The following is a 26,206-nucleotide window of genomic DNA, read 5'->3' on the forward strand; positions in this document are numbered from 1 at the left end:
GATAAACGAAAGGAGACAGCTGATTAAAAATAAGAAGAGGGAAGGATCGAGGAAATAGGCAAGACTTTGGCTACCAAAACCGGCGAATAAAAACCCACGTCACTCAAGTATCCTAAAAGAGAAAAGCAAATCTTTCATATCTACCTCACTCAAGGATTCATATTTCTATCAGAGGCACTTCCTTGAATAACTACAAATTTGGCCTACAATTAGCATTTATCTATCAGTTTCGAATGGAATTTGATGTAGGTATATAACCACACGGTTACTGAAAAGAATGAACAAAAATGCTGTACCTAAAAAATTCTAATTATAAAGGCCTCTCTTTTCCAATTAAGCATAAATAATGACTAAAATATATTAAACTTAGTGTCTAGAATAATATTCAGACTCATACCAATGACACTTTTTTTTAACACATTGCTCAGACGGTCGTGAAGTCATCTATCACTATTGTTACAGTGGTGGATGGACAGTCCTCACCCTGAATCACAGGGTCTTCAGTTTCGAATGACTGAAATGAAAAAGGGTACCTCAGTTAAAAAAAAAAAACGACAAAGTAAGTCCATGTCTCTTATCCTTCTATTATATGGGCTCTTCAAGTGGGTGTTCACAAATTCATTCCATATGGCTATATTTTCTAATTATTTATGTACAACGTGTTCTAAGTAAGATTACGAAATTATCTTGTCAGATTCAAAATCGATCAATATTGTGAGATGATTTGTGCCACAAAGAAAAATAAGTCATAAAATATAATCCAGTAAATTTAACATTAGTTATTCTGCTTTCTTGAAGACACACAGTGCCTGTGTGAATGGTAGCTCAGGTGTTTAACGAAAAAAGGTGGCATTGTTAAATAATTCCACCCTCTGATTTTATTGTTCTAAAAAAGGGGCTCTTCAGCTTACTGTTAATAAATACATTCCTCATAGTTATATTTTTTTAGTGATTTAATGTGATTTTTTCTTCTAAATAATTATGAAACCATGTTTGCCTGAGTCAAAAGCGATCGAAATTGTTAGAGGATTTTGTGTCACAAAAAAAATAATGATAATAATAATCTGGTCCAATAGCAATTACCATCACGTATTACCCTTATTTACAGCTATACAGTACCTGAGTCAGCCTGAATTCAGGAGTGTAATAATCGTAGAGGGTGACGGTGCCAGGAGCGATATCTTCGACTTCATGGTCCCTCCGGATGCGGAAGGAGACACAAATTTCAGAGCTACCGACCGATTCCAGGTACAAGAAGAGAACACCATCCGTCTCCTACATAATGTCAACAATGCAGGTTAGTATGAAGCCGGTAAACATGTCCGAATGTCTTATATAAAACATTAATTTGGATTTGTGTGCTGGAATTATTTCTGGTATTAATCTTAATCATCTCACTAATACTGATATATTTCTCTCAAAAGCGTATTTATTTCATTGAGGATCTTTATACAAGAAGATCCCATTGAGGTTAACTGGAGATTTGTTATAAATATCTTTCATTAACATGCACAGGTACGAATTGCAGATGCCCCTCTGCTCACGAACTTTCAAGTTACAAACTTTCAGAGTTACGAACAACCATGATCGTGAATTGAAACTGTTCTGCCAGTGGCAAGATCAAATAATGTATTCCGAGCCTCTGTTCAGTTACATTATTTTGCTGCTACCCACACTGAACAGCACTGTAGCTGAAGGGGAAGGCAATGCACGCCCCAGAGACTCGAACCTACTCAAGTGGCAGCCGGCAGGACGTCATCTTTCTGTTGTGCTCATATTTATTAGTGCGATTTTATGTGAAATACCGAGCCCATCCTTTTTCTATCATAGCTAATGACAAGTGCAAGGCCAGCAAAGATAGTGGCAGTGGTAAAAGCAGCTAGGCATCTCAATGAAAACAAAAATGGTAATTATAAAGAAATTAGAGTGGTGAAGAAAATGGTTGAGGTAGCAAGCCATCATGATATGAATCATTCAACTATTGTCACGATCATTAAAAACAAATATCGAATAATGGAATACATAAAAAGTGCTGTGCCAATGCAGTTAATAATTATAGCAAGAGATGGAGGGGAGGGTGGTAGAAGAAATGGAAGAAATTCTGGGTATCTGGATGGAACACCATATGCAAATGTGTTGTTGACGCCTTTTCGATGACTTGAAGGCTAAAGCGAAAGCGCTGAAAACTGAACATTCGCTGCAAGTTTTGGATGGTTTCAGCACTTAATGAAACGTGCTAACTTGCATTATATGTCTGTTACTTGCGAGGCAGTGAGTGCCAACAAACCAGCGAGATGCTCAAGGAAATAACGGATAGCAGTAGTTATAGCCCTCAGCAAGTTTTTAATATTGATGAGACAGGGCAACTCTGGGGACAAAACATGCCAGATAAAACATACATCAGCCATGAAGAGAAGGCGATGTCAGGGTTTAAGTCGACGAAGGATAGGCTAACTTTATTGCTGGAGACTTCAAGCAAATCCGCAGGCACTAAAAAAAAAAACACCACAAAAAGTTCCCAACCCCTAATCTACCCCTGGTGACTCCTGCTGTATTTGAAGACTGGTCTTTTCCATCACTTTGTCCCCGAAGTCAAGCCGTACTGCTGCGAAAATGGGGTTCCTTTCAAGATTCTCTTAATTTTGGACGACGCCCCTGGTCACCCACGCAGGGTTGGTGATTTTTTTATAAGAAAAAAAAAAAAAAAAAAAAGGGATTTACTTGAATTTTTATTTATTTGATTTTTTTGATTTGTTAGATGTGTATTCAATCCTTTTTTTTTTCCTGAAAATGTATTTAATAACAGAATTACTATTGATTTATCTTTTAGGTTACCAGAACCGGCTTAAAGTATGAACTTGTTTGCTTTCAAATTAAAAAAAATAAATTAAAAAATCATGATTATTGAATGAAAAAATCAAAGATTTAATCACTTGATTAAATCAGTTTGATTTAATCATTGCCAACCCTGCTTGGATGATTTCTATCCGGATGTGAAAATTATTTATCACACTCGCCAAACATACAGACAACCATTAAAGAATGTTAAGTTAAGTATATCTTATTTTAACCAGACTACTGAGCTGATTGAAAGCTCTCCAAAAGCTGGCCCGAATGATTAGATTTTTATTTGCTGGGAACTAATTGGCTACTTAGCAATGGGACCTATACAGCTTATTGTGGGATCAGAACCACATTATATCGAGAAATGAATTTCTCATCAACAGAAATACATTCCTCGGGGTACCAGATTGGTAGGCGAATACGCAGCCGGCTCGACCAGTGAGGAACTATTGAAGGAGGTGCGACCTTACAGGACTTTTGGAAGGGTTGCTACATTTACAATTGCATAAAGAATATTGCTGCTGCACGGGGTGAATTAAGTGATATGGACATGAATGGAGCATGGAAGGTCATATACCCAAAGTTTGTCAACGATTTCGAATCATTTGATCAGGAAGAGGAGGCAAAGGGAATCGTTAACAGTCTCCCTGACATAAGTGAAGAGTTAAAGCCTGACTTAGAGGAAGAGGACTTTGAAGAGCTGCTTGAGTCTCTTTCAGAAGGAGTTGACGAATGAGGACCTAACGGAACTGGAATAAGGAGACTTTCCATAGCTGTTCGAGTGTCATTCAGAGGAGTTGACGAGTGAAGACCCAATGGAGCTGGAAGAAATGCAACGAACAGAAGAACACGAAGAAGTAGAGCTTCTTCTTTTAAAGAAGTTTAAAGGGAAATTGATGGCCCAGGGGGCTTTCTCTTCCAGAAAGAGCTTTATATATGTGTGAATCAGGATCCAAATGTTGTTATTGCATCATATACGATGTAATGAAAAAAAAGTAAAAAAAAAAAAAAAGAAAAGAAATACAGCTGTATTGAACTGTATTATCATCGCAATTTATTTAGGTTTTATGTATTATTTGTATTAGCAAAGTACTCTATGAAGTGTCCTATCATTATCACAATTTATCTAGGTTTTAATAAAGTACTCTATAAAATACAGTAGCATATAAATAGAGCGAATTGTGTGTTAGGATGAAAAAATATAGACTACTGTATGTATTGACTTTATATATATGCTATATTGTTTGTTTGTTTGTACGTATGGTGTTTTTACGTTGCAGGGAACTTGTGGTTATTCAGCAACAGGACCAGCGGCTTTAAATACGTGACTTCCGAACCACGTCGGGAGTGAAATTCTATCACCAGAAATAAACATCTCTGACCCCTCAATGAATGCCCGAGAATCGAACTCACGGGCACCGAGGTGGCAGGCCAAGACCAAACCGACCACGCCACTGATGCGCATACATGCCATATTGTACTTACGAGTAATTCCAGATCTGAAAAGCCGCTAGTTTGTAAGCAGAGGATCGTAACTATAGTAGATTCACATCAACCGTGCATTTGATAACCCAATCATAGGGCTTGAAACTTTCAGTCTCTCTCGAGAGTTCACATGGATAGGATCTATGTTCTACTTCTCCTGAGGGATAACGTCTTTCATAAGTATCCCTCAGAAGAGATGCAATATACATCCTAGCTACGTGAACTCTCGAGAGAGACTGAGTTTACAGTCCTGTGATTGACTTATCAGCAGCCAATCAGGAGCGTCGTAACAGACTGGCCTAGACATCAAATGCACGGTCGATGTGAATCTACTATAGTTCATATCTGACTAAATTGGAAGGTTTTCAGGGCGAACAATTTAGATCACCTAAATTACCTCATAACGCTTGATGACTTGTTGAGCGACGAGACCTCTCAAGTCGTCCTCATCTGCCGAGTATCCTGTTTGGAGGTCGACCTCCATCACAGCCATGTTGGATACGGAGTCCTCCTTGACGTAGGAAGCACAAATTTGCAGGGAACTGATAGAGGAGCACCTTTCTCGGTCTGTCTTGACAAACATTGCAAAAGCAGAGCTCTCTGGCTCTTCATAGACGTTGTATTTGTGGGTAACCTGATGTTTTAAGTAGCATAAATTAGCTTAAGAATAGAAGTAAAAAATGCTGCATCTGAGAATAATTTTTATGCTCTTGTACTTTCTTACTGAAAAGGTGTATAATAGATGAAATAACGCATTCGCTCATAAATTCTCTATTGGTTAAATATCTTAAACTAGTATTAAAGCTATCAAAATGATCTCTGTTATTGTCAAAAAAATATATTTCATTGGTAATAGTTGGCAAGCAAAATCAAATGAAATAACGCATTTGTTCATAAACGCTCTATTGGTTAAATCTCTTAAACTACGTAGTATTAAAGCTATCAAAATGAACTCTGCTATTGTCTAAAAAAAAAATACATTTCATTGGTAATAGTTGTCCTAAAACGTTTTGCTACTCGGAGAATTGAAGATTGAAACAACATAAATAGCACAGTACTTGCCTTAAAACTATGTATACATACATAGTACATGCAAGTATATGTGTGTATGTGCTTCGGAAACTTACCGTGACAAGAGCGCATCCACTCCCAGACGCAGTCACTGTGACGTTAAATGGTGGATCGCCTGTGATGTAGCTAGTCTGCAGGACAAGGCTGTTCTCTGAATCTATGACGATATCAAACGACTGACTTCCAGCAGTGACTGATATGGTGAGGTCTGTTCCTGTGGGCGGGAAGGCTTCGCTGAAGGCTGCGAAGGACTGCAGAGCAACCACTGTGTCCTGTCGAAAATGGAAGTGTCAGTAAATGTCATTTCACTGAATACAAGATATTTTAATTTCATGGAAGAAAATGAAACGAAAATGCCAAGAGAATGCGTGCGAATTAGGATTTTTAAAATTTACTATTAAATAAGAAAAGTTTACTTGCACTTACTGTGAGTTCATTTTAATTTCATGATTTGGAAGATCTCTGCTTTCTTATCCTCTATTTATATTTGTAAGTTTCACATCGCTACATGAAAGTCAATTAAACGAAAATGTCAAGAGAATGCGTGTGAATTAGTATTTTTTTAAACTGACCATCAAGAAAAGCTTAATTGCACTTACTATTAAAATTCTGTACAGATACCCTTCAATGAGTAAGTCACTCGACCATTCATCACTGCCCCGACTGAACAAGAGAACTAACCTGTGTCGAGACGAATCCTCCTTGTCCATTGTGATAAGTTGATATAAGCTTAGTAATATCAAGTGCCCAGGCAGCGTATGATCCTGGACTTTCATTAAGCATGGCCAGAAGGAGGTAGGCGGCAGCTTCAACCGTCAGAGCTTGAGACAGCCCTGAACTTCCTGATGTCAAACTGTAGTACACATCTGAAATGAGCGTAGCAGCGGCGCTGCTGTCGCCCGCCAAGGAGAGAGCGTATGCCGTCAGGGCCTTAATGTATGTGGTACTACTTGTGGTGGCTGTGGTGATGCAAGCGACGGCGTTTGCTATGACCTGGACGTCCTGCGTTAGATTCCCTTCCAGAAGAGATATGAGGACGTAGGCTGTGAGAGACGCTTCTGAACCATCGACGCCTCCCTGAAATAATGTATGCCGGCATGAATATTTTCACTTACAATGCATTCAGTTATGGACGGATTGATGTACGAAATTTAAGCTTCCAAAGAAAACGGTGTTCAATAGGAGGTAAGAGAAGGTAGAGGGAAATACAGAACGATAAGATCTCACTTATTCGAAAAAAAATAATTAATAAGAGAATAGCATTAGGGTAGTAATGCACTGGATCTCTGCTTGAACCTCTGATATTCCAATTGCACGACATCCTCAGGGAGACTTCCAAAGCCCAATGGGTAGAGGAATAAAGGACCTCTGGAACTGAGAAGTTCGACAGTGAAGCACATTTACTGCATATTGGTGCTTCTGATTTCTTCTATCAGCGAATCTGGCTAATCTCAGCAGAATAAGGGGATCAGGGATCAACTGTGAATGTGAGAGATCTTTTTAAAACGCAGATTATGGAAAAAGCGACAAACAAGAGACCATCCGGGATGGTCCAAGTCATAACTGCTTTTATTAAGAAACAGAAATCTTCAATCACGAACCACTCTATCTAAAAGATTTATCTTTGGCAGAAGCAGAGATCCACACCGGAGAACAGTATTCTAGTAAAAGAAGCACAAATAACCTGCAACAGGTTGCATCGATCTTATCACTGTCATAAATATATATGAGGCCCAACGAAAAATACCTTACTTTCATACGGCATTTGCTGCAACTTTCATTACACATTTCTCAAAAGTAAGATGTGAGTCACAAGTCCCATCCACCTGAAGGGGAGGATGGAGTAGAAAATCTGTACAAGATCTGCGAATCAATAGTGTTTCCGCTTTACTGGAGTTCAGCCTCATACCCCACCGACTACAGTGACTACACCATTATTCATTGATCCGGTCCATGTCCCAATTGAGGCTTAGGGCAGATTCAATCCTCATAAGTGGAGATTTTACTACACCCACAAGTGTCGCATCATCTACATCTTGTATACACCAAAAATAATAGTGGACTAAACACTACCCTGTAGAATTCCGGACACGATAGGTCTTGGTTAACTAAACATCAACAGCGACTCGCTGTTGCCTACCTGTAAGGAAATCTTGAAGTGATCCTACAACATATTCGCCCTCGTCAAGATTCTGAAGTTTATAAATAAGATTTATTTGAATTACTGTGTACTCAAAAACCTTATCAAGGTTCTCTTACAAATCTCATGCCAAGTCTAAAAGAGCATTGCAGGTTACTAACTGCTTTCTGCGAGTATATGCATATTGACTATCAGCTAACAATCCCTTAGATTCCAAATACTTGTATAGTGGCTTAGAAATAGGTTTTTCAGCAACTTTGGAGAGCACAGGGAGAAGAGATATTGGCCTGTAGTTACTGGAGTCTGCACATAAGCCACTCTTTAGAACAGGCACTGCATTACTAAAACTGCACTCATCCGCAAAGATACATCAACACAAATACTGATCTTGGGAGCAACACACTAGAGACGTATTTAAATAACAAAACGAAAAATCATGTCAGACTCTTTTCCACCCCAGGTAACAAGATCATCCAGAATTTTCTTAACATCAGACCTTGGCTTTGACAATAGTCGGAACATCTGTGAATGTGAGGTCTGATCTATTACCAGAAATATGCGTGGGTTCCAGCCATGTTGACCAGGGATATTGAATTTAGCCACTCGATGTGCTTTGCATGGCAATCTCCACAAATAACAAATGAAGCTTTCGAATCCTGAGGCTAAGCCATACGAATCCTTTCCAAGAAATACTAAGCAATACTAATCCTTTCCAAAGAATACTAAGCAATACGAATAATTTCCAAGAGATACTTAGCAATACCAATCCTTTCCTAGAAATACTAAGCAATATGAATTCTTTCCAAGAGACAGTCATTTATAGAATCGTCGATATTTGGATTGCAGTAAACAGCAAATACGGACACGCTGTAGAACTTACAGAGAATTTTTAAAACAAAGAACTTCGTGGGGAATACACTGCAAAATTCTTCTGGTGGTAAATATTTATGGGTCATTTGGACTTATGTAGTTATACAGCCATACTCTGGGATTGAAGAAAACTCAACCTTTGACTTGTTGCTGCTGACAAGTCTCATATTTAAAAAAAAAAAAAAAAAAAAAAAACACACACACACACACACCAAAGCACGACTGGAGATCATGAGAATTCTAACTTATGCCTCGAATATTTGAAGAAAGTACTTAGCAAATAAAAGTCGAAAAGCAGTTTCACAGAAATAGCAAACAAACCAGTGACACGGCTTACCGCTGTCGGTGTTTTATGCACAAAACCGACGGACGGAAGCAGCCGTTTTCGCTTTGGAGGGACAGCAGCCAATTTTTGGATGAGATGAGGAGATTCTCGTCCATCTGAGCGACAACAGTTGAAATATAAGTATGTAAAATTGCTGCTTCTGTCATGGGTGTTTGTGTGTGTGTGTTTTTTGTGTGAGAATATTAAAATTCACGTGACAGTCATACAGATATCTTTTGTATATTAATCATATGTGTATAATATATATATATATATCTATAGTATATTATATATCTATATATATAATATATATATATTATATATATATGTATATATATAGTACATCAGGAAAATCGTTGATAAAACCGTCAGGAGTCCCAGGAAGACAGCAGTCTAAGAACCATGCTTTATTTATATGAGAAACGTTTCATGTTGCGTTAAAACATCATCAGTCTGCAATAATTAAAATTTTTACTTAATAAAATACAAGTTTATATATTGAAGAATTCATGAGAGCCAACATAATATATAAATTTCAATGCCCAAGGTGCCTTGGTAATAACGTTGGATCATCTCGAAGGCTGTTGCAGGTTCGTTATTATAGCCATCTAGGTCTTAGTTATAGGATAGGGTCAAGAATATCCAATCCTGAACTTTCTAATATAAGGACTCATGCATCCAAATGCAAAATTAATGGGGGAAAAAAGCATTTTTCAATGACAGGCACTACTAAACAAACAGTCTACTTAACGACCTTTGAGTCTTTATTTATCAAGCACCTCTCTCCAGGCTTAAACTCTGATGTTTCTTCGTCTCCTCTCTCTCTGACCTAAGTGTTGTCGGGGCATGTACGAACAGTTGTGGTTGCTTGTCTCTTTTCCTTAACTTGAATAGGTAGCCTTTCTTACTTACTCATGTTTTGTTTTTATTTTAAAGTTTTAAATTAATTTTAGCGATTTTTTTTATTGGTAATAATTTGTACTTTTAACTTGTATTTTATTAAGTAAAAATTTTAATGATTGCAGACTGATGATGTGTTGACGCAACATGAAACGTTTCTCATATAAATAAATCATGCTTCTTAGACTGCTGTCTTCCTGGGACTCCTGAATGTTTTTATTATATATATATATATATATATATATATATATATATATATATATATATATATATATATATATATATATATCACAAACTATATGTATGTACATATATATATATATATATATATATATATATATATATATATATATATATATGTGTGTTGTGTGTGTGTGTGTGTGTGTGTGTGTGTGTGTGTCCATTCTTTAATGTGTGCATTGTGTGTTGATGTTCGAGTACTATGTATGAGAGAGAGAGAGAGAGAGAGAACCTCAGCGTATGTATATAACACTGTAGTATACTACTAGAATGCATAGAGTGTCTGTACTCACAGTGATGTAACTATCAGCCTGACTGAAGGACTTCAGCACGAATGCTGTGAGCCAAGTGGATCCTGAGGCGTCGGAATTACCAAAGGCGCTGAAGGATCCGTCATAGTGCTGGTAGCGCAGCTCTTGCTGGTAGCCTACAGGATAGAAATTGTATTTCATCGAAATAAACACATATTTATGCATATGACTCTGTTAGTTATCAGTATTCTTTTCTGTAGGTTCCAGCTTTATTATCCACAGAACTTAGTTTAGCTAAGACAACGCAGGGAATGGTTATGAGTGATGACATTAAAAACGATTTCAGATTTCAGTCGAATTGTTACCTAAAAAGGAGCCGTTTTATAAACTTGACGACTCAGTCTATGTGTTTGGCCTTATTCACAATTATTGAATATTCACAATGATTGAAACTGTCATGGTATTTCTATCAGTTAATACGTCTGTCATTGGTTTAATCTGTGCATTCTAAAAGCGTGATAATAATCAGGTCCTTTCTAGCAGAAATGTGGATTTTGAATGACATGACAAATATAATTTGATATATATAAAGATGTATATATACATATATATATATATATTATAGTATATATATATATATATATATACATATATATATATATATATATATATATATATATATATCTATATAGATGCATGCTGCAGTATAAGTGATGTTTTTAAATCTAACCATTACCAGACATACCCTCACTGACAAAAGGAGTTGCTTACCTATTTTCATATAGTTCAGAAGCTGATCCTCGACGCTGGGAGTGAGCTGACCTGACGATTTCAGGTACTGCATCACGTATATGTTTGGGGCAAAGTTCAGCATATTTTGTTCACCACAGCCATAAGGCATTCGGATCAGGTTTCCCAGGTTCTAAAAAATGGTACAAATGAATCACTACAGGAACTGCTGATGGGTTAAGTGACAGGATTGGTATTGTCCAAGTTTTTAGATGTGATATTTATAGTAACAATCACTATAACTGACTCCAGCAACTGGGAGGAATTCTTCTTACCTCAAGGGTCGGTCCTAGGAGGTCAGCGGAAGCAGAGATGTAAATTTTATCTGAGCCGTTGACAGTCCCAGGATAACTCTCGGCGGACCACGTAAAGGCGCTGTCATCTACCCAAACAAATAAAAGCCTACTTCAAGTAACCGTCTTATGCAATGTTGATCTAATGTAAGGCACACGTTGCTAACAACAGAATAATATATGTGTATAAGCAAATGAATGTTCTCTTTACTTCTCTTTCCATTCTTGTTGTAGTACATATTATTTTCCACAATGAAATCTTCCAACAGTTCATCACTTACTGCCACATAAGTAATGCCCATGTGTCGATGCTTTAGTTATTCCTTCGAATTTCACTTTCAAAGGGCGAATGACGGTGTCGCTGAAAGAAGGCAGGTATTAGTATAATTAATACTGACATATATGTAAAACATTTCACTTACCTGCCCAATAAGTTTTAGAATTATTCAGTCTTTAAGTACTATGTATCTATTTTGTTTTCAATGTATCACATGAAGACAGAACGTCATTTAACATAGGTTGAGCCAAACTCGGCCAAATGAGAACGGAAGCCCAAAATTCCTCTTCCCTTTCATGTACCTCCTTTCGACGTCAACTGTCCCGCCGCAACTTCCGTCGGCAGTGTCTATGGAGGCACTGAGGTGAGGTTGACGTCCCCCGGCCCCCAGAGGCACCACCAGGAACTGCACCACTTCCTTCCCGCTGCCGGAGACGCAGGTCTTCGTCGAATATGTCGGGGACGTGTATTCGGCGCTTGGCAGCAACTCAACGGTCACCTGGTGAGTGAGGAAATCATTATTCATTTATGTTAGCGTGGACTCTGTAGTGTGAGTGTTGATATATATTTACAGGGCCAGGCACTTGTAACAGAATATCAATCGTTTCTTTTATAAACAAGAGCAAACTGGCAGCTATGGGTCACTGAAAAGAAGAGCGAACCATTGACAGGAAGACCTTCTTGGGAGGAATGCAATTCTGTCCCTGGGATCCATCACTTACAGGCAGACTTTCGGTCAGGTAATTGAAGACGGAGACCAGGACGGGGACCTTCTCGTTCCTGCGGGCGGTGGCTGGGTGACTGAGGTCTAGGAAGAAGGGCACGAAGGAGGTGATGGAGGACTTGGGGCTTATTTTCCCGATGCCCAACTCCGGATGGAGGCAGACGGCTTCGCCCACCCACGTCGTCACCAATATCCGGAAGTTCGACCTCCTTCACCGTCTCGCCACTTTCGCTGTGGACAGGGGCAGGAGGCGTTCGAAGTGCTTCAGCATAATGCTTATTCTAATTGAGCAAATTTTACATAAATACAAAGCCTTTAAGGATAGGCAAAAGGCCTCCGGATAGCAAAGAGAGAAATGAATCATCGTTCGCACAGATTTCCCGTCTAAACAAATAATAAATTTGAAAAACTGTTACTTTACTCAGAGGAATAGACGGGGGATGGTTAGAAACGTTTTCATAACACCGAAACCGGGGGATCATAGGTAAAAGACTTCCAATATCAACACCACACAAATTTCGAATCAGTTGAAAGTGGCTTCAGTCTTCAATGGGGCATAAGGTTCTTTTGCAGCAAAGCTATTTTTCTGAAGACTCTCCACAAGATTAATAGTGCTGAAAGCAGCAACCTTTTTTTAACAAAATTTGCCTACGAGAGGTCTCCTTCCGAAACAATAATAATAATAATAATAATAATAATAATATAATAATAATAATAATAATAATAATAATAATAATAATAATAATAATAATAATAATAATACCTTCCTTAAGCATACAAGTTATTGTCACTTACTCATACAATTTTTTACTAATCACGCTCCATTACCACTTGCATTAGAGACAGACGATTTGTTTTAGAACAGAGAAGAATATAGGACAGAGGCCAAAGGCCAAGTGCTGGGATCTATGCGGTTATTCAGGAGGGGGCTGAGGAAAGCAAGCTAGAAGAAAGAGAATATGAAAGGAGGTACAGTCAAGGAGGACGCTGCAAAGAACCTTAAGTAATGACTACAGTGTACCACACGAGGTACACTGAAGGCACTACTACCCTACGGGGTATTTGTTTTAGATAATATTGTTGATTGGGTACTAATATGTTTTATGAAGTTCTTCATATTTATGATGAGTAATGTAGGGCTTTGTCTTCTGTTTAATGTTTTTCTTCAAATAAACTTTTCATTTTCTTCAAGCATTATGTGTGTTAGGACTTGATACTGGATGGCGATGTGACTACGTTTTTTCTCTGTAGTAAGTCCCTTTTTTCGTTTTTTGTTGTCTTATAGGCTTATGTTATTTGCTCTTGAAGTTGTATTTTTCTTGATGTATTTCTTCTTTGTCGGCCATGTACTTGCAAGAGCAGAAGAGATTACTGTCCACTTTGATTGTTTTGTATTATGTCTCTTTGTGGACGAATTTGTACTAATAATTGTATGTTTTTGTTAATAAAATAACTAACTAACTACTATTTTGTAAGCATAAGATTCGATCGAACTCAGACATAACTAATGACAAACTCAGACATACCCTAATGACAACGATTTGTTTCCCAGAGCCACGTTTCAGGGAAGTAGGTCCTATCGAGTTCGACTTTTTCCGGATTAGGGACTATATTCCACATACCCACTTGTGGTAGTATAGATAGGTTCTGTGATTGGTGCGAAAGATGCCGTAGCGTCTGTTGTAGTGAGGAGATTACCAAATTCAGCCGAGGTGGTCATCCCTGCAGCGCCATAATCAATGACTGGAAAGGATTGGTACTTTAGTTAACAGGAATATTATAATAACTACCTTTCCTGACCAGCTTAGTAAAGGACGGGAGTCGAAGGGCCTTGGACCAGTGCTACTCTATTGTTTCAATTTCCTTCGTGGCTTTTGCCTTTATTCATATATGTATACATATGTATATATATAAATGTATACGTAGGTGTGAAAAGTAAAACAGCATACTTATTCATTCAATCATAGTAGTAAGTATAGGTGTAATAACAGGGCCTTGTCTCCAGAGTCAGATCGCTTATGACGTACGCCCCAGCACCTAAAAAAATTATATATATATATATATATATATATATATATATATAATAAAATAAAATAAAAAATAGAAAAAAATTCTACTAAGTACTCAGAAGTCGATATTACAATTTCACGTTAAAATTCTTGAGTATATATTTGATCATTAATTAGTAATTAATAATATTTTTGACAAAACCTATCAGAGATTCGTCTGTTTATCTTTTCATATATATATAAATATATATATATATATATATATATATATATATATATATATATATATGATATATATATATATATATATAGATATATATATAATAAAAGGAGCCTATAAAAACGCCAAAATATAGAGAATAAGTTCTATATTTCAGAAAAACTGTTGAAAAGAGGGACAGCAGTCTCTGAAATAGTATAGGTACTTACTCTCTATAATTTGGGCGCTTTTATGGGCTCCTTTTATTAGATGGAATTCTGCTGTATCAGAACATTTTTATCAGTCCTATATAGAATATATATTATATAATATATATATATAATAATATTAATAATATATTTATTTATTATATATATAATATAATATAAAATATAATAATAAATGTACAATTGATGATATATATAATATATATTATATATATATATATAATATAAATATATATATTACATATATCATATAGTGCTCATGAATTTTAATCACATTATCGGTAACTTCACTAATTCATTTTTGTACAGATACAAATTTTAGAGAAAATACACAATGAACGGCAGGCGTAAAAGACAGACGAGAGAGAAGAGAGAGAGAGAGAGAGAGAGAAGAGAGAGAGAGAGAGAGAGAGAGAGAGAGAGAGAGAGAGAACTCACGTCAAAAGATTTCAAGGCATCTTGCATGTTAGTGTATCCATTGGGCTTTCTTCTACGACTTCCTGCAGGCACCTCGGTGGGTCGTAGTCGTAATCTGTCGAGTGGTGTGATCAGAGTGAGGTCATTAAAGCCACTGCAATTCACCTGTTCAGTTTCACATTTAGTCATCACGGAGTCATCAAGCTCTACTTCCTAGTCATTACTAATACTAGCAAATATATGCATACAGAAATTATGTACTATGATAAATTCGTAAATTAACTAAGTCTACGGGCATAAACCAACCAATCGTTTTCACGAACAGAAACCAGCTCCGTTTCAGGGAATCCCTTCTCACCCTACCCCTTTCGGAGGGGGGCGGGTGGGGGGGAGGTGGGATGAAACCCCATTACAAACGATCTTAGGGGTCCCTACTATAACCCTGCCGAGTTTCATGCCCATCGGACCAGCCGTTTGGCCGTGATTGAATGGACAGACCAATGGACAGACATTACGCGATTTATAATAAGATTGTGCTTTGCCTAACTCTTAATTTAAGAGTCCCAGTATTCATTTAAGCAAATGTGATTGGCTTTATGTATTTTCTGTATTTTTTCAAGCTTTTTGTCCCTTGGTGGAGGTATTCTCAATATACTTAGTGTTCCTGTTAATTTTTTTTTTTTTTTTATGTAACTGCAGTGTGATTCCATCATCAGGATATCCTCACATCATTACAATACCAACCTGTCTCTTTTGTTGGTTCAAGAAGATAGGTCCACCTCGAACCTGAAATCATCTGATATTACCAAAATACGTTACCCAACATACAGCTCATGGAGGGATAGGCCCGGTCGAAAAAATTCCGAGATGTATACTGGTATTGCACCAGCCCCATCTTTTTGCCAAGCCCCTAGGTTACATTTAGGTTGGGTTAGGTTAGGTTAGTTCAAAGAAGTAAAACTATTGGTAATTTGGTTGTGAGAAACATAATGAGATTTGTTTTTCAAGAAGATTCTATGGTTAGTTTTTGAAGATATGGCATCCCACTTTTCAGGGAAGGTTAAGTACTCGGTTACAGTTCGGAAATATGCGGCCCGCTCCTTATCTACCATCCACTGATCAAGTACATACCGATACAAAGTTTTTCGTTATTGCCATTGCAATAAAGATAATCATTGACTTGTGAGTTTTCCCACGGGTTAACTTCTGCTGCTTCGAACAACTGGAATATTGTTCCAAGCGTCGGGTTTCCTCGCTGACCTCCAGAGAGCAGTTCAACGCTTTCATCCACCACCCCTGTGGAAATGGAGCAACAAGCATTATAGAATGTCTTTAGGTTCGATGTCTGATGGGTGATTCCAGTTATATCATGCTAGCTTATATTCCTTCCTTAGATTGAAATGAAGAACTAAATGTCTTCAGATGCTAATCTTCAACAACTACTCTGACAAACGTCTTGTCTTCATGTATACAATTACCAGTAACTTCACACCATATGTGCGTTGGAAGACACAAACCTAAGCCACAGACGGAGCTCGGCGCGGATGATAGGACGGAGACTGACGTCATCCTCCTGGAGAGGCAAAGCATCCGTTTTCGTCTCCCACCTGAGGGAGGTCGGGTTCCTGAGGCATTTGCTCACGTCTGCGCTTCCAGAGGTTGAGACAACCTCGCCATCGCTGCGGGAGTACCATATCAGGACCTGTGGAGAGGGATTGGGGTTCTTCTTTATAAACATTAACAAAGGTTCAGACGTATTACTACATCTTATTATTTCTTTTTCCATTGGCAATAGCCAAAGTTAGGAAAATTATGAACACATGCATACATTGAAGCAAAAACCTATATATATATATAAATATATATATATATATATATATATATAGTATGATATATATATATATATATATATATATATATATATATATGTATATATATATATAGATAGATATATATATATATATATATATATTATATATATATATATATATATATATAGAATATATATATAGATATATGTATATATATATATGTGTATATATATATATAGATATCTATATATATATATATATATATATATATAATATATATATATATATAGTAATCACATTATATATACTATATATATATTAGATATAGATTATATATATAATCTATATATATATATATATATATATATATATCTAATATATATCTAGAATATATATATATCTATAATATCCTATATATATATAGATATATATATATAGATAGATAGATGATATATAGATATATAAATATATATATATATATATATAGATATACATATATATATATATGAAATATATATATATATATTATATATACTAATATATATATATATATCTATATATATATATATATATATATATATATATATATATATATATATATATATATAAAGCCTAGATGAAAAAAACATAAAATAAACACTAAATAATAATTACCTAGATAAAATACCTAAGATATCAATAATTTGCTCAAAACTTGCCTTAAGATAAGGTGAAGTCAATGGCCCTAAGGGAATGTCAATGTTGAAGTATCCTTGGATGAGGCTGCTGTCATTGAGTGGTTGCAAAGGCTCCAGAAGATCTGACTCGCTGATTGGGAGGTCATTTGGAGTCAAGTCGTGGACTTCTTCGCTGGTGTACGTGATCTGACTTCTTGAGAACACCTGCAGGAAAATTAAAAGTATATGTTATTGTGTTGTTATTACAGGCAGTTCCTGAGTTACATATAATGCTACTTACTTTAAGGAACGCTACACCACTACTTTACAGCAGGGGGGGGGGGGGGGCAAATTGCAACATTGTCTTCGATTCTTCCAACTGTATGCCTTCTTATGAGGATTCCATGTGTTCTTCTGCTAATCTATCCTCATTTACCTGTCACACATTTGTTATGATTTGGAATTTCTCTCTTTTTCCAGGTAGGTCATTCTGAACTGTTTATTTACTTTGACAATTTCAAGCCATCTTTTCAGTGTTCTTCTGAAGAACATGGAATAGGTTATAATGGCACTACACAGACTGTATAATTCAGGTAAGACGTTTTTTTCATTCCTCAGTTGTTTCATCTCTTTTCAGAATTAAGGAAGATCATGTGGCTCATACCTCATTCAATTTTCCAGGGAGCATACTGACAGACAAAATCATACGAAACCAGGTCCTCACTTAACGCGATGTCTTAGGTTATGGCAAAGATCCAGATTTTATGAAAGACACTCTGTTCTGGAATATATGAAATGTGCAACAGTTACTATTCATTTTCCTAGTCTTCTTTGAAGTATCCTCCATAAAAAATGATCCAATAATGGTAGCCACAAGAATTATTATCCAATTGGTGACATAACAATAGATCCCAAGTATTGTTACATACATACACTAGTTTTAGTTATCAGCAGAAAACTTCCTGAATGATTCATCAATTAATGGTAACATATAAAATGGAGCAGTGAACTTACCTGGATGTGCAGAATGATGGAAGAAGTATCGTTAGCCACAAACATCACAGGGATTGTGATGGTGTCTCCACCAGGTGAACATTTGTGTGACTTAGGCAGCAACCCCAGGCTGAGACCTGGACTGAGATGCAGAAAAGAATCTTGCCGGGGTTGTGCTAGTGTAACCAGATATAGCCAACCCAGATTGCCTTGCTGATATTCAATGAGGTCCTGTGCCTATAATGAAAATTAAATGTAGGAATACAGATAATTTTTTCAAGCATTCATGCAGTGCAAGGAATGGGAATATAGAATTTTAGAATTTAGGCCAAAGGCCAGCCACAAGGACCTATGAGGTTATTCAGCGCTGAAATGGAAATTAACGATAAGAAGGTTTGAAAGGTGTAACAGAAGAAAAAAATCTTGCTTTTGCACTACGAAACAATTACAAGAGAGGGTGGGAAGTCATAGTGAAGAGAGATAGTGTGAATAGAGGTGCAGTTAAAAGAATGAAGGGGGTTGCAACTAGCTAGGGGGTCAAGGGAAACGCGGAGGAAAAGGAACCTTACCTTAAGCCTAACATGCCCCGCCCGTGCACCCTGCCTGGAGTGCTGACAGCACCTACCTGGCTATGGGGATCAAGCATTGGGGTGATATATCAGCAAATTTTTTGGTGAGGAGTCAGTGCCGTTACATTGGTAATGTTCACAGTGATGACATTAAACAAATTATGGTTCCACACTGTACTTTAGGTGAACGATGTCAAGTAAGTTAGAATTTGTTCATTTTCGTTCAAAAAATGTGGTGTTTTTGGATATTAGTCCAGATAATCAACTCTGGGAGTAGAAAAAAAAAACATCTAAGTTGCGCATTTTGATCAATAAAATGTTATGATTTGTTTGTTTTCCATGGGGTAGTTTATGGTTCTTTCATGTTTTAGTTTTCTGAAAGGAAAACTATTGTGCCAGCTTGTCTGTCAGTCAATACTTTTTTTCTGTCCGCCCTCAGGTCTATAAAACTACCGAGGCTAGAGGGCTGCAAATTGGTATGGTGATCACCCACCCTCCAATCATAAAACATCTCAAGTTTGCAGCTCTCTAGCCTCAGTAGTTTTTATTCTATTTAAGGTTACATTTAGCCATAATCGTGCTTCTGGTAAACGCAACAACACAGGACAACACGGCTGGCTGAGAGATTCATGGCCGCGGCTCATACAGCATTTACCGAAACCACCTAAAGATAGATCTATTTCTATGGCTGTACAGAGAACTTGATTATGCTGAAGAAACTTTGTCACGTTTTTACTTGCTTATTTTTAACTCAAAATGGAAGCAATACAGCTTTCAAGTGATATAACAGTAATTTCAATTTTTATGTAACTTTGTTACAAGGGTAGCATTTGTAAACATTCTGATTACTGGGAAGAGTTCTAACAGTTTCCCCAGAGATTAATTAAGTAATATTAGCAACTACCAAAAAACGTTAATATTTTACAAAAAACTAGTTACAACTTCTACGTCAATCTTCAGCTACCAAGTAATTATACTTTGACAACATGAACTGAATTTGTCGCTGATGATAAGCTTACATATCTAACGACTTTTTGAACTTACCCAAATATAGGAATAAGAGGAGTCCACAAGAAGGTGAGGAGGAATGAAGGCGTTGATGATTCCGGATTCATCCGCTGAGTAGTTTTTACAAGTACTGCCATAGCCCACACATACTGAAACAATTACGCCCTCGGGCGTCGAAGAACCTGGTTTAGTCACCTTCACCTGCAGGAGAAAAGCCATTCTAAAACAAACTGTCTCGAAGGGACACGGCCAGGTTGCTCGTGTCACCTGGACAGTCCTTTATGTAGCTCTTGTGCAGAAACCCTTCCGGACACATTGTCAGCTAGGTACAGCGTTTTCTACCATTTCATAGCTGTCCAACTTTTTAAACATTTTCCTTTCCTCCAATCCAAATATATATATATATATATATATATATATATATCTATATATATATATATATATATATATATGTCTATATATATGACTGGTAAGAATGTTCTGAGACCAAAAGAGAATTCCATCTAATAAAAGGACCCATAAAAAATTATTTCTTATAAAATGTAGCGTATTTATTTTAATCATCGTTGGTGAAACAATGGGCTATTTGTCCGTAGATTTTAACATGAGGACCGAGTAAGCTGGAGGTCGGGTCACGCCTTGTTTTATTTCCATATTTCCAACGTTGTATAGCCATAAAAATGGTAATGTAAAGATACAGGGGCTTCACTTCATCGTACAATATTAGTTATAATGTTAAAAAATTACTCAGCATTAGGATCGGCATTTAGAAGATTGTTTAAAATATATACTAATGTCTCAAGTCATTTATGAACTGTTGACAAAGTAGTATTATATTTATCACCCGTCTTGCAGGAAAATGAAGTTTATAAAAGTTCGAAGATATTTTGCAATGATCCAAACAATTGTTACCTGTGCAGTTTTTGGTTACACAGGCAGGATTATATCTGCTGTAAGTAGAACAGAAAAATAGTAAATGCAAAACTTGTGGTGAAAAGATATCTTGAAATCCACCAACAATGTTTCGTAGATAGTTATTCTTGTGTAGTGTTTAAGCTTGCAGGAAAAATTTGAAGACAGTCGACTTACTCTGAAGTTAAACGGCAGTCCTGGTTTCACGTTTTCTTCAGGGGTGATGGTTTCTAAAATGGAAGATGTGTATTGCACTTCCACAGAAAGCTGTTGGCATTCGCGACGTTGCCTGTTCCCTCTTCGACAAAAGAACCTTCACTTTTATTTGATATCGACGTAACCAATGTCAGCCGTTGATATGCTGACTTCGTCACAAACCGCTTAGTGTCTAAAGAAGTATTTATAGAATATCTAATAGATGAAAATAATTCATTATTCCATAATAACATTAATCTTACAGCTAAGAAAAGTTTACTTAGGCGAGCAAATCCTCCATTTGGAAATATAATTTTCAGTTATTTACTTGAACGAACAGGCTTTAATAGAATCATTAAAAAATAACAAGAAAAAAAATATTCTAAAACATACAAAAGTAGTATATTACACATCGTTTTAAGGATATGAAATCATCCGTAGTACTGCATAGCAACCTTAAAACAAGAACCTGTTCACAGAATGCTTTTTCTGAGTTAATTAATACAATTTATTCTATCCTGAACAAATTTAAGTGCATTTTTTGTCAGCTTCAATACGCACGAGTACCATAATAATAAAACTGAGACAGGAACAGATTTTTGAGGTTTGTCAATGATTTTTTGTCACAAAGGGAGGTAAATACCACTGGCAGGACGACTGGATGAGTTCATCTCCATTTTCAATTGTCTGCTATGAATCAATTCGATACGATTTTCGTTTCTGGTATATATATTCATGTTTTACTTTGAAAACAACAAATCTCTTGTTTGCAAACAAGTTAAAGCGTACCTTCTCCACATATACAAACGGGGTTGGGCTATCGTAGTAAAAATGATAAAAATACGACCAGGTCAAAGACAGCTTAAGAGTCCCCTTAACATGGCTGACCATAGGTGTACCTATTGAGAAGAAATTTCAGAATAAGGATCCCTGAATGTGTAATTGAACATTTTTCTTTAAACTCTATGGCGGTGCCTGACGAACTCGTTGTCTGTCTTCTTTTAGTGATACCTTTGACGTTAGATTATTGGTTCAATATGGCGACCTGGTGCTAAAGTATACAATGAATCTTTGTTCCCACTAGGGGAAAAGTAGCATTACTGTTGAAAGTATGACATGGAAATGAATATATAAAAGGGGTTAATTAAATAAGAATAACACACATACATACATACTTAGATATATATATATATATATATAATAATATATATATATATATATATATATATATATATATATATATATATTATATATAATTCAAAGGTAATGCCACGGAGGAAAATGAAAAACGAGAAACTGCCTGGGATCTTTCGGTCTTAACGACCCTTTCTTTACTTAGGCAAGACTGATCAGAACAATGAGAAACACAGTACAGGTAAGCATATTATAAACGGCATTACAGGATAAAAAGTGACCAGGACCTTTTGTTAACCCTGCAATGTCCGTTATTATATGCTATTGCGTTTTCTCATCACGTCTCATATAGTATGTTGATCAGTTATTCAAAATATATCCATATATATATATTATATATATATATATATATATATATATATATATATATATATATATATATATATATATCAGAATGCAGGGGGGGGGCCAAAATCTGAGGATAACTATGTATAAAACCATGGGTTTATACATACTGTATCCTTTATAAAAAGTGGGTAACGACCGGAAAAAACCTTGGGAACCACAGTATATAGATATACGTATGTGTGTATTTATACGTTTCATTTAACAGGACTTTCCTCATTCATGATCTTATGAAGTAAAATTCTAATTCTAATTCCTGAGACATTGCTTGTATTTATTACTGGGAATGTGATAAGTATACTCACTTGGCACATACAGAGAAAACGACCTCTGTGTCGGTTGCCAAGACATAAGGGGGTGGCTGAATGGTGAGGCTGAATCTTGGCAACACATATTCTTCCACTTTGAAACTCTGCGATGCTCTTGTCTCTTCGGTTCTCACGAAAATCTGGTAAGTGCCCTGCAAAGAATGAAATCATAAGTTCTCTCAGTTTCACCTCAAACTTGTTCTCCAGTCTTTCCGATGACTCTTTGTTCTATCGTTATTGAACAGCGAGAGAGCAACAATGGCTTGATAAAGAGTTGTAAGAGTATGCTCACAAGGGAGATACATGGTGTCCATACCATTACAAGTATTTATTGCTCAGAAACCAAATAACATAGATTAATGCAGATTTTTCTTGTAGAATGAAGTGCTCTGCCTGTAAACTTGAGGAAATGTAGAACATTCTAAAAACAAAAAAAATGCATTACTCTATGTTATAGTTTACTGAGCAATAAATACTCTTAATGGTACTGGACTTTATGGCCACCATGTACTTCCTTCAACGAAATCTAGACAGCTCATTCGTCTGTAAAGTAATATCAAAGAATCTGAATGCCTTATCTGATCTTCGAAGAAATCCTCACTCTTCCACCTCCTCAGCTAACTGGAAGTCCAACTGCAGCAGTCCAACTGGATTGGGAGTGTTTTTCCACTGCGTCAACCTTCTGCCACTAGGCGACATAATCCATATCTCTGGAATGGTCTTCATAAGAAACGAGAGCTCTCGTTCCAGTAATGGCCAGGATGCGGAACCGCACTAACTGGCCCGGCATGTACAGATATTGTCGGTTTGGATAAAAGTCTGCGTGAGGGACACAAGAATCAGGTCGCGTTTTTCGGAGATGGACGCAGTGTTTATTTCTCCAGAAATTTCAAGAACAGAATTATACCTAGTGCTGCTGGGAACTGTCACATTCACACAGTGGTATCCGCTTGCAGCTGTACAGGAGAAAAATGCTTTGTTAATGAAATTCAGATTTGTTTGTCATACACTACCACAGTCCAACAAAAGAATATCCATAAACTATATATATTAGCATAAAGCACGGAATTCTTCTTCTTCTTCAAACTCTGATATTCATTATCTTCTCTTCAGGCTTTAAATCAATATTAGTTGTTGCTACTGTCGTGCTCCCACTGGTAAGGCTTCCATATCTAATATTTGGTACTACAGTGTTCCCCCGTATTCGCAGGGATGCGTACCAGACATCCCGTGAATAGCTAGAATCCGCAAATAGTTGAAACAAACCCTATAAAATGCTGAAAACTGCCCATTCGTTAGTTGAAACTCAAGGAAAAACCCACTAAAAATGTTTCCACCTGGTCTTTTAATAGTTTTATCACAAAAAGTGCATATTAATATGAAACTGATGACAAAACCAGGAATTTTGTGACATTTCTCATAGAAAAATACCGCGAATACGCGAATTTACAGCGAATGATGGGTAGACATGGTCCATAGAGATACCGGCGAATGCGTGAGTCCGCGAATGTCAAGAACGCGAATACGGGGGTCCACTGTATCTTTAAAAAAACCATTTGAAAAGTTTCTTCAAGTCCATTATAATTCCATGATACAATAATGTATCCGAAGTATTGGAGTGCTTCCAGTTTGAAAACAGATACGTCAATACCTGAAGTCTTTTATCTTTAATCTAGGGAAAATAATTATACGGAATCATATTACCATATGAAAGGTATCTGCATACAAAAAAAAAATAAAAATAAGAAAAACAGAGAGAGAGAGAGAGAGAGAGAGAGAGAGAGATCTAACTTACCCGTTTGTTCTAGGCTGACTGGGACACGCAACCTCCGAATTGTCTTTGAGCGAGAAATTCAATGTGATGTCTGGTGAGCCGATGAGGAAGACGCAGACAGACGCTTCCTGCCCTCTGACCCATTTCCTTGGCGTCGTGATTAAGTATGAGCTGAAAGTTTGTTGGATTATTATCATTATTGTCATTTTTAGAAAGTCCCAATATGAATATTGGCCAGTTATTATATTATTTATTATTATTATTCTAAGTGTAAATATGAAGTAGCATAAGCTTTTAAAGACTATTTAGCAAAGCAAGACTACCTACTCTGGTAGTTGTGAACATTTGAGGATAAAATTATAAAAATAGGAAGCGAGAATGGTGAAATAACTATACAATTTAACATAGTGCATGATCTATGCCATATTGATAAATAAATGCTGACACAGATTTTGTTTGTATGGTGGTTTTACGTTGCAGAGAACAAGTGGTTACTCAGCAACGGGTCCAACAAAAGCTAAGCGTGACTACCGAACCACGTCGAAAGTGAACTTCTATCACCAGAAAATACACATCTCTAACACCTCAATGGAATGCCCAAGAATCGAACTCTCGGCCACCAAGGTGGCAGGTCAAGACCATTCTGATAAACTAGTAGTGGTTTCGAATTCTTTCACAACCCAAAACCATTCGAGTGATATTCTTCAGATGTAATTTTCCAAAGAAATTGCATATATTATTATGCCTCACCAATGTCAGGTCAAATGAACTGACTACTATTTAAAATTGATTGAATAAATACTGAAAAAACGAGGTTGATGGTGTGCGCTACGCTGCGTCGGAATCCAGCGCTGCATGGGTCATGCCCTCTCCCCCTCCCCCATACCCACCCTATCCCCACCTAGGGTGGACAAACAGGTTTGCAGGAACAGGGTGTATGTGTCATATCTCCCTTACCCTCCCGATCCCCTACCTACCCCTGGTCCCCACACGGGGCGGACAAACAAGAAAGATCGATACTGATTTTATTATTACAGAAGATAACGTAAACAGTTAGGAGTGGGACGCTTTATAGACTCAATGATGTAGATGAATTTTTGTAATAAGTAGATGATTTTGTAATTGCATGCAGGCTTATTTTCCGTTTCATCAAAGTATAAACGATATTTACAAGCTCGCAAATATGAGGTATACTTCTGACCTATGCCAAGTTCACACCCACGCCAAAAATACTGATAATGACGATAGCTTTTCTCAAAATACTGAATTAACAAATGAATATTCCCTGTTTCGTCATCTTTTTTCCATGGGTTTCTTTAATATTTGGAACAATCTTTTCCACTTATACTCATAGAATTTTATTTCAAGACACAAGCGATG

The 26,206-nt window shown here is 36.7% G+C and overlaps 1 protein-coding gene and 1 long non-coding RNA gene across 2 annotated transcripts; both read right to left on the minus strand.

The window, feature by feature from the left end:
- Positions 1-378: 378 nt before the first annotated feature.
- On the minus strand, positions 379-24,279 carry LOC135222123 (pregnancy zone protein-like). The gene is given in 21 exon segments (XM_064260292.1): positions 379-514; positions 1,120-1,275; positions 4,727-4,963; positions 5,457-5,672; positions 6,082-6,477; positions 7,660-7,675; positions 8,748-8,851; positions 10,169-10,302; positions 10,898-11,048; positions 11,191-11,297; positions 11,490-11,569; positions 11,788-11,984; positions 12,208-12,418; positions 13,832-13,952; positions 16,193-16,357; positions 16,579-16,634; positions 23,050-23,204; positions 23,662-23,763; positions 23,765-23,853; positions 23,856-24,008; positions 24,273-24,279. Coding segments are annotated over 21 exon segments (2,943 nt in total). The 3' UTR covers positions 379-424.
- Positions 18,717-21,271, minus strand: LOC135221612 (uncharacterized). Its single transcript, XR_010316046.1, has 3 exons — positions 21,188-21,271; positions 20,135-20,299; positions 18,717-18,758 (listed from the first exon to the last, which is right to left on the minus strand). It is a non-coding gene; the product is annotated as an uncharacterized LOC135221612 (long non-coding RNA).
- Positions 24,280-26,206: the final 1,927 nt, after the last annotated feature.

The sequence above is a fragment of the Macrobrachium nipponense genome, chromosome 3, assembly GCF_015104395.2.
Source record: "Macrobrachium nipponense isolate FS-2020 chromosome 3, ASM1510439v2, whole genome shotgun sequence".
In the NCBI taxonomy this organism is placed as follows: domain Eukaryota; kingdom Metazoa; phylum Arthropoda; class Malacostraca; order Decapoda; family Palaemonidae; genus Macrobrachium; species Macrobrachium nipponense.